Source organism: Mercurialis annua, linkage group LG8 (genome assembly GCF_937616625.2).
Source record: "Mercurialis annua linkage group LG8, ddMerAnnu1.2, whole genome shotgun sequence".
Taxonomy (NCBI): Eukaryota; Viridiplantae; Streptophyta; class Magnoliopsida; order Malpighiales; family Euphorbiaceae; genus Mercurialis; species Mercurialis annua.
The window spans coordinates 9,170,582-9,181,147 of record NC_065577.1 but is presented as its reverse complement, the minus strand read 5'-3'; the positions used below and the strand labels follow the sequence as shown (position 1 = coordinate 9,181,147).

At 33.2% G+C, this 10,566-nt stretch overlaps 1 protein-coding gene across 1 annotated transcript; it reads left to right on the top strand.

Moving 5' to 3' along the window:
- Nucleotides 1-4,212: 4,212 nt before the first annotated feature.
- On the top strand, nucleotides 4,213-5,624 carry LOC126660991 (BURP domain protein USPL1-like). The gene is made up of 2 exons (XM_050354726.1): nucleotides 4,213-4,397; nucleotides 4,509-5,624. Exons 1-2 carry the CDS (start codon nucleotides 4,353-4,355, stop codon nucleotides 5,451-5,453), a joined length of 990 nt encoding a protein of 329 aa, XP_050210683.1. The 5' UTR covers nucleotides 4,213-4,352; the 3' UTR covers nucleotides 5,454-5,624.
- Nucleotides 5,625-10,566: the final 4,942 nt, after the last annotated feature.

Genomic DNA, 10,566 nt, shown 5'->3' with positions numbered 1-10,566 from the left:
GTGAATTCACTCCCCTGAAGAGGAATGTCAATTAGCTCCGAGTTGTTAATGAAGTCATTAAGAGCCACCATGGAAGAAGTATAACCCGTGAAATTTAAGCGCTCATTGGGCTTTGTAATATCATTGAAATCTCCTAATATGATAATAGTCCCAGTAAATGAAGTTAGCGGGCGAAGATTTTCCCATAAGCTAATACAATCCGCCGATAAGTTGCTCGCATACAAAACGACATGTCTTGTAGGTAAACCATTCCAAATGAAATCAATACTAATCCAACGAGCTCCTTTTTGAATGGAGACATTATTAATTAAAATTGTATTCCAAATAAGAACAATTCCTCCAGAAGCACCATCGGAAGGAATAAAAGAAAAGTCAAAATCCACATTTTCCCAAAGCTTACGAATAGCAAAGCTGTCAATTATTTGTTTCTTTGATTCCACCAAACCCATAATAGAGACTTTGTTGTCCACAACCAATTTTTGAATACATTGCTGATTTCTATGAATAGAAATGCCTCCCATGCAGTTCCAAGATAAAATATCTAAAGGCAACGAAATAATAAAGCAAAAGACCTAGAGAGAGGAAACAATATCGAACCCCATTGTTTGGTCTGTTTTTGGCAATATTCTTTTCGAGTTGGACAATAATATTGTCTCTGTCAATCAATTTGAAAAGACCAATTTGATTCCCAATATCCCATGTCTGAGCTTCTTCTGTTATTGGAAAATTCTAATCTTTTATGAGTTCATCGTTAATTATATGGTTCCTGTTGAATATGAACTTTCAGGTTCTAAACCTTCTAGCGAATTTGATGGTGTGTGGAGATCACCATTGTTCGAGATAACCATGAAAGGCCTGATAGCATTATTTTGAGACACTATTGGGACCCTATTTGACTTAGGAACATTCTGAATTGACAAACTTGGGATAGTATCTGGAACCGAAGATTGTGGAGTTTCACTGCTCTTTTCCCTTGTAGTCACATATTGGAATAAGTTATCATGCACATGATCTATGTTAACAATATTCTGAATATGAGCAGTAGTATTTTCAGCATTAGCAGAATTAACTTCAGCTAGAGCCCGAGATTTCTGAAGAGAAAAAGGACTGGGCGAAAGGTCATTGTCTTGGTTTTGGGTATCCCTTAGAGCCAAAGGGATCTAGATGCTGTCAAAAAAAGGTATCCCTTCTTGATGAAGAGATCTTGTTGCTGTTTAAAAAGGTATCCCTTCCAGTTGAAGGGATCTTGTTGCTATCTAAAAGGGTATCCCTTCCAGATGAAAGAATATTCTTGCTGTTAAAAGAAAAGAAGGAGGTAGAAGAAAAAATAGATAAGGGGAATGAAGTAATAAAGGATCAACGAAAACTGTTATGGGAGTGACCTTGTTTGTTGAACTGCCTCAAATGTGATCCTCCTTATGGGTAGCATCTGAAATAGAATCAGATTCCTATAAATCATAAGAGAAAGATAACGCCCTGTCTGTTTCAGTTGCTTGGACCATGAAAGTTTTATCCTGGAACTTAATCATTAAATTGCGATTAACACGAGGTCCTTGTAACGAAACTAAAACTGCACCCAAATCTAGACGATCTTTTAAATCAATTTCCTCATGAACCGTAATTGATTCGCCGATCAAGTTTCCAACGAACATGAAAAATTTATCAGTATACATGGATAAAGGGACACCCGAGATGTTAATCCAAGCTAATCAGTTTGAAGATTTTTGATAATCTTTAAATTTGCATGAAGCTTGAATAAAGCCATCCTTTAATCCTGGTCTGTTCTTCATGAACTGGGCAGCCTTTTCAGTTGATGAAAACATTATCAGGATATTTGAGCCACCAAGGATTGTTGTTTTTTCAAAATCGATCTTTAATTCTGCCAGATAGTCATTGATAGTGAGAATTGAGGTAGGTGAATCCAATTGGACTACGACTGAATGTGAAATCCAATCTGATACTGATGATGTTTCTGAATAAAAATAGGAGACTGGTTTTTCAATGGAAATTGGCTTTTCGATAATTGGTGGTTTATATAAAACATCAATATAACTCTTATTGTCACGAGCAAATGAAATAAAAACATCTATAGTTTCCTTCTGTTTAATCATAACTGGTGGCTTAACCAAAGTTATAGAAGCTTTTGATGGCATGTGGAAATTTCGCAATAACAATTTGTACTTCCTAATTGATATAATATTGATTTGAGATAAAATCCAATCAATACTGATATCCGAATCAATTCGCAGAAATTCAAAGCACCGGTTTGCTGAATTCAATCTCCTCGCAATTGAAAGTCATTTTTTTCCGTTCGCACTCCCGTTCGTCTACTTCCGATGGATTTCTCATCTTTTCCGGTCGCTTTTCCATTCGTCTTTTGCGTTCGTGCTGTGAATTTCTCGACATCGTTTTTAGATTTTTTTGTAATTTTTTAGATTTACTATGATGATTTGAATATTTTATAAATAAATTATTGTAAATCTATGATTGTTTTTGTTTATAAAGTTGTTCTATTACTCATGTAACTATTTTATATTTTTCTTATTTATAGATTTGTTTGTTTATTTTAATGCTACTGATTTTGTAAAAAATGAATTGATTTATTATGTAATTGCAGTGTTTTTACATTGTATTACGTTATAGTGTATTTTTGGTGCATTTATAGTGTATTTCTGGGTTTTTAGGTGTATCTATGTTTTTTGGTGTATTTCTACCATTTTTCTAATATATCTATGGTGCATTTACGATATTTATGTTGTATTTGTAGTGTTTATGGTGTATTTGCATTGTTTTTATAATATATATCATAAAAACACTGCAAAAACATCATAGATACACTATATATACACTATTTTTATACTACAAAAACACAACAGTTTCACTAAAAAAACACAATAAATACTATTACACCATAGTTACACTAAAAACACGATAAAAAAACACATTAGAAAAAAATCTATAAAAAAGAGAATAAATCATTAAAAAGTGAAAAAAGGTATTTGTGAAGTTAAAAAAAAAATATTTTTCGTTAAAAAAAGGTTAGAAAAGTAAAGACCAAAAAGAGAATGTAAAATTATAAATAAAATAGAAAATAGTATAGTGTATGAAATTTCCTCAAATTAATATTCTACAAAATTAATACTTAATATTAAAAAATTCTTTTATTTTTTCGATGGTTGAAGTAAAAAAAAGATCAAATTAACTTAAAACGATTTGAAGTAGCAAATAAAATTAGAGGTATTAATTGTACTGAAGTGAAAAATAAAAAAATAATTGAAAAAATTGGCGAAAACTGAAACGAAATATTGAAATTATTATTATAAAAATTAAAAGCGTTAGATAAAATCGCAACAACCGATAAAAATTTGCATTTATTTTGCCATTAAGCCTTAATAAAGGGAAAAATACATTATAAAGCTAATTTACTTTATTATTTTTATTTAAAAGAAGTACTCTTATTTTCAAAATAATTTTTGTTTTAGTCCTTTTAATTTCCAAATTTTAATTTACATGCCCTTTTTATGACTAAAAGAAAAAAGTCATTAAGTAGAGAGATGGGAAAACATAAATAAGAGTATAAATTAAGTTTGCAATTTGGCAAGTATAAAAATTAAAAGATAAATTTTTCGAAACAATTTGGATGAGTATTACTACCTCCGTTTTTTTTTTTTGGATAAAGAAGACTGGCCAAAGCCAGGAAGGAGCTAAGTCATCCTACACATACGAGGAATGCTAACACCGGCAAGATCTTCAGCTACATAACTTGAAACGCCAACCGGCATAGTGTCATAGTAAATAAGACCACTGTTGTGAGCAAAACCATAGCTGGCCATACGATCGGCACATCTGTTGCCCTCTCTATTACTACCTCCGTTCTTTTTTAGTTGTCTATTTAGCCAATATTGCACATATGAAGATAGTGCTTCTTTTGTCTTAATTTATAAAAAAAATACTAATATAGCCCTATTAGTTAATAAATACTTTTTAAATTAAAATATAGGGTCATTTATTAGGGATGGGTAAACTTGGAAGATAAGTAGCTAATATCACATGAAATTACTAAATAGATAATTATTTGTAGACAAATAAAATTGGCTAAATGGACAAGTAAAAAAGAACGGAGGGAGTATTGTTTAAACATTTGCTGCGCATACAAGAAGACACATGAATTACCGGCAAGACACATTTCACTCATGCAATAAGAAGAAAGGATTGTAGGGGACACATTTCACTCATGCAATAAGAAGAAAGAATATATTACATATTATTAATACTCTCCATGTCTATATATAGCTAGGCATGGTTGTTGGTTACTGACTTCAAGCTACACAACTTAAAAGTGTTTGGGAAATATGAAGCCTACTTTTGCTTTTACTGCTATGTTCCTGCTTATTGCGGTAAGCTGACTGTCTTTCCTATCAGTATTTATTAATTATTTTGTATAATTAATGTTCACAAGTGTAGTAGTTCACCTCTTTTGTACCTTTTCGTTCTTATTTTGAATACAGTTTGCTTTCAACGTGGAAGCTACAAGAGAGCTGCGACAAGAAGAATTTTCTTTCGAGAAGTTTGAGCCAGTACCGGGCAACCTTTTATATGGTTATCAGTACAGAACTGTTGATGGTGCGAAAGAAAAATCTTCTTTCGACAAGTTTGAGCCAGTGCCAGGCAACCTTTTATATGGTTATCAGTATAGAACTACTGATGGTCCGAAAGAAAAATCTTCTCTCGAAAATAATGTTTTAAGGCTACGTAGCATGGATGCGGATAATAACTCTTCATTTATCGAGTTTTTTACCTTAAATGATCTCAAGTTGGGTAACCGATTGAGTATCGATCTTCCACCTTTAAACCTGTCAATGTTTCCTCGTTTATTGTCTAAAAAACAAGCTGACTTAATTCCATTCTCATCCAAAAAACTCCCATATCTTCTTAATTTCTTTAGCTTTTCACCACAATCTCCTCAAGGAAAAGCAGTTCAACTTGCCCTAAAACATTGCGAGGCAGAACCTATTACAGGAGAAACCAAGTTTTGTGCTACCTCATTCGAGTCCATGCTTGATAATGTTCGTAGCATGCTTGGATCGGATACCAAATTTAAAGCTATCACATCCACTCATCTTACAAGATCCAAAACCACCTTGCAAAAATACACAGTAATTCGACCACTTGAAGAAATAAAAACTCCGAAGATGATCGGATGTCATCCCGTGTCGTATCCCTACACAATTTTTCACTGCCATAGCGATGTTAATACGAAAGGTTTCAAAGTGTCACTTAGTGGTGAAAATGGAGATAGAATTGAAGCTATTGTAGTTTGTCATATGGATACCTCTGAATGGAGTGATGATCATCGCTCATTTTATCAGATTGGATCTAAACCAGGATTAACTGAAGTCTGCCACTTTTTTCCATCTCATCATATGCTGTGGATTCCAACCCAACTTGCCTGACTATGTTAACTTGTTTATGATGCAGCTTATGTGTTGTGCTTCCTGTGCCAAGTGTTGTTCTTACTTAAAATAAAAGTACTTTATGTATGAATAATGGCACAAGTGTTTGTAATGTTTCTTTGATGTACTTTTTTTAACTTTATGTATGAATAATGTTACTAATTTCTATAATGTCTTCTATATAATTTTATAAAGTGCAAGTAAAACATTTCATACATTTTTTAATAGAAATATCAATAAATGAAGTTTGAACAAAGGGTCAACTGAACTTATGACACGGAATCATCTAACCCAATTTATATTTTTATTTTAAAAAATAAATTTGCAATAATTATATTACAACAATTAGCAATATATTTAATTACTCTTTTACATCACTCACCTCGGATTTATAGTTTACACATTTTAAAGATACAATTATGGGGTTATTTGACCCACAAATGAAGAGTTTTGAAATTAGTTGCTCAAAAAAATATAAATTGGGTTAGATAACCATGTGTCATAAATTTAGAAGCTTTATGCGAGTAACTTTATCCTACGTCGTTAAAGTAACTAGCGGAAAGCTTCCGCGAGTTGCCTTAAGTGCAGCCAGTTGATTCATTGGCTGCATTGATTTGGAGAAAATTCTCCTAATCAAATGATTGAGAGAATTTTCACCAATATCTTTTTAATTTTAATATAAATTTAAAAAAATTAAATTAAATAGTATTTAAATACCACAAATAATTTTAAAAATATTTAAATTATGTTATTATTTAAAAATCAAAAAATTCCATTGATTGAGAAATTTAATATAATAATCCATTTATAACATAACACGTTTTAGTTGTTGAATTTTTTTAATTTTTGTACTGAAGAAAATTTACATTTTAGTAATCTTATATTTAAATTAGAAACATTTGAATTAGGAATTACTATACTTTTGGTGTGTGAACTTTTTAAAAAATAACAAGTTAGCTTTTGAATAAAAATTTATCACGAATCGGTGTGTGAACTTGTTAGAAAATTACAAATTGGTGTTTTTAGCAGGTCACCAACAAGTTACAGGTTACCCTAATGTATTAAATTGACATTTTTTCATTTGGAAAAAAGTTCAAAATAATCCTTTATTTTTATCCTATATACAAATTAGATATTTATGTTATTAATTGTACAAAAAAACCAATTTCATCATAAAATTAAACGATTAAATATTTTTTTAATTTAATTTATATTAATTACTAAAATTAAAAATATTCAATACGACGCAACATCGTCTACTGTTTCACGGATCCACCATTATCCGATTTACAGATACACCGCGAAAAATAAATAAAAAATTAATTTTTTCAATTTATAATAAAAATATTAAAATTAATTTTTTAAAAAAGATTAAAAAATTTAAAAAATAATTAATTAATTTTTTGTTTAAGGTTTATTTGAACGTTTTTAAAGATGAAGGACTAAAATTGAAATAACTAAAAAGTTTGAAAACTGGTTAAAGTCAGAAACTGGCAAATACACTTCTTTGTAATTATTCAACAAGTTGTAACACTAGTTTGATACAAAATAAAGTTCAAACACCAAATCGTCATTTTGTAAAAAGTTGAAACACTAAAAGTATAGTAATCCCAAATAATTAATTTTTTTAACATTTTATAAAAATAAATTTATTAAATATTACAAGATACTTATATTAACAAATATGAAATTATAAATCTATACTTCATAAAAAAATAACACATTTAATAAACAAAATAATACAAATAAAAATAATATTATTACATGAGATAACAATGTTTAAAGTACAAATAAAATCACTGAGGGGTCCTATCGTCATATTTGGTAGTGACCGGGAGGTTCAGGCGTAATCTGTTTATGTTACGGTTAGCCTGCCGGCCTGTACTGATGGTGAGGTAACGTCGATGTGGGCGATCATCACCATCTCCCCCTCCTGCATCGGCGTCCTCGTGCCCGTCGTCACCTTGCTGGTACTCGTGATGGCCGTACTCTTCGTGGCTGCTGGCGGGGTAGCATATGGTTCTTGTTAGGCGAACATGATAGCCTCTATGCTATATAGGCCTATCCAACTACTACCGTATGACAGAAAGTACGTGGTCTCAGGTGTATCTGAAAGTCTATGTGTAGCTGGAAGGCCCTGTGTAGGCTAATCCCACTGGATCTGAAAAGGAGGCGTCGCAACCGGTACAAAAGCAGGCGGTTGTGGGACAAAAGGTGAAAGGTGCTAGTGGCAGTACCGTAAATGAACCTGATCCTTGAAAAACTGATGTGCCTAATCCCCGTAAAACTGGCCAGGTTAAGAAGGAAGACTCGATGAAGAGGGAGGTGGTGAAGAGCTGGACCCCGCGTAATAATAACGTCCCCTAAAAGGATGAAAAACCATTGGGGGGACATAGGGTCGACCAGACGCTGAACTAGTGCGGGGGGATGACGCCGCTCTTGTCGTCGATGTGGTAGTGTAGTCAGACTATATATAGAAGTTTTATTTCATTTTATATTAAAATCTTACATAGTCATACTCTTTTTTCACTCTTTTTCTCTCAAAATTCTCTCTCATTTTCTTATTCTTTTTCGTTTGATTTTTCGTTTGTCTATATTAGTTGCTTTTTCGTTCATCTCTTCCTTTCACTTTTTCGTTGGTGCTTCTGTTCGTCTACTTTCGATAGATTTCTCGTCTCTTCCAGTCGCTTTTCCATTTGCGCTATAAATTTTTCGACATCGTTTTTAGAGTTTTTGTAATTTTTTAGATTTTTTGTGATTATTTAAACATTTTATTAATAGATCATTATAGATCTATGATTTTTTGTTTATAAAATCGTTCTATTGTTTATATAATTATTTTATCTTTCTTTTATTCATAGATTTATTTATTTATTTATTTTAATACTACTGATTTTGTACAAAACAAATTGATTTATGGTGTATTTACAGTGTTTTTATATTGTTTTTTTGTTTATAAAATTGTTCTATTATTCATATAATTATTTTATCTTTCATTTATTCATAGATTTATTTATTTATTTTAATGATACTGATTTTGTAAAAAATGAATTGATTTATGGTGTATTTACAGTGGTTTTATATTGTATTTATGTTTCAATTATACCACAAAGCATTAAATTGACCTCTTTTTCACTGGTTCACCACCGTATTTATCACATTCTTTTGCCTTTATCAGACATTATTTTACAACCACCTTTGTTCGTCGCTTCGAACACAATTGGGTTCAAAGTAACAAACACACCACTCGTTTATCTATTTGAATCCAGCTGAATTTAAATAGACGAAAAACAAATGTGTTGTTTGTGCGGAAGGACAATGTACATCATCCGTCTAAATCCCCCATATAAAAAAGGGTTAATGTCAAAAAAATCACAAACTTTACATGTTTTCTCATTTTAATCACGCAGTTTAAATTTTCTCAATTTCATGCACGAACTACCACTTTTTCTCAAGTACATGCACGGTGCTGAGGTGGCAATCATCATTGGTGTAAAATGACCTCCACCTCACCGAATTACACCAATGGAACCGTGACACCTCAGCACCGTGCATGAATTTGATAAATAGTGGTAGTTCATGCATGAGAATGAAAAAAATTAAAACTGTGTGATTAAAATGTGAAAACGTGTAAAGTTGGTGAATTCTTATGACATTAACCCAATAAAAAATAGACTAAAAAATCCTTCAAATTTTAATTAAAAAATTGAAATGTTTTTTGAACATTAAAAATGAGTAGCGTAATTTTTATATCTCAAATATTAAATGATATAGACATTCGCTGTAGGTATGGAATAACAGCAAAAAAGGACTTTCACTCTCCAACCGGCGGTAACATGACGGAGGTTCCATCATCCCGATGAAATCACGGATCTAGCAAAAAACATTCAGATCATGGCGATTACAACCAAATGGAAGAATCAGATGGGAACTCCCATGAGGAACAGGAGAGGGAGCAACGACTTCTTCTTCTTCATCTTCACCATCATCCTAAAAAGACGAAGACGCATCAGACTGATCCAAGGGAGATGTGCGCACCTCGGCCGAAGCTAGAGCGATGGAGGACGGAAGGGTTGAAACCACATTGAGGCAAGAAGAAGAAGAGGGCAGAACCATTGGTCGACTACCAGAAGAAGTTGGACGAGGAACCCCATGTAGCGACAAAGGAACCGAGGGAGTGGCGGATACGGCAGGACGTATCTCTGATTTCTTCTTTGGGGGAAGATCCCTATCACCACTTCGTAAACGCTTCCGAGATACCGTGGCAGGATTGGTAGCGGCAGACAAATTCCCAGTGCGCTCTACCAACGCAAATGGTGAGAAACGACATAAACCAATACATATGAAAATTATGGCAAAGAGCAAACAAGAACTTACCAGAAGTTGGGGAAGCGTCCTGCAAAGAAGCAACAGTGGCGGATGCAACAGGAAGAGAAACAGGGGACTCGGCACGATTGCAAAAATACTCACTGATAAAATCAATGAATTTTTGGGAACCTTCATTGTAGATAGTTCCAGTCCGCTGTATAGCAGAATTTTTATCCGCCAGCACCTCAAAAGGCTCACGTGGCTAAAAATGGGAACGCCAGATAGTTGGGCCGAGGGACTTAGTCGGATAGGAGATAATAAAGAACTTACTCTTCCACTGCCTCTTAATCAAATCTGGAAGGTCGTTAAACATCTTCTAGCCAGAGCGAAACCCCAAAGAGATAAAAGGCAGATATTTTTTCCGGTAGGGAGAGTTCATCCAATAATGGACGCGATTGAGTGTCAATCGCTCGCCGTTAAGGTTATGAAGCGACTTCAAACAAATGAAGTGGCGAATGGCGTCGGAATGCAACTGAGATAAGGCGATACCCTAAGACTACAGGATTCGGAACAGCAACGAATCCAATGGGAAGCGAACACCAGCCAAGAATTGTTCTTTAAAAGGAAAGTAGGATCCAGGAGGCAGAGGAGAATTGGAAAACTAACTTTCCGCTGGGAGATCCATGAGATAATCGTCAAGAATAACGTAAGTCTCCCGAAGCAAAACCAAAGACAATTGAGTCAAGGAACAACGCCATTTCTTTAAGGTGGCAACCGCTTTAGGATAACTGTCAACCATTGTCAA

Bases quoted from the DNA above. Each gene is read 5' to 3' on its own strand.
- LOC126660991 (XM_050354726.1), top strand. From the start codon at position 4,353: ATGAAGCCTACTTTTGCTTTTACTGCTATGTTCCTGCTTATTGCG. The intron at 4,398-4,508 runs GTAAGCTGACTG...TTTTGAATACAG, and splicing joins CTATGTTCCTGCTTATTGCG to TTTGCTTTCAACGTGGAAGC.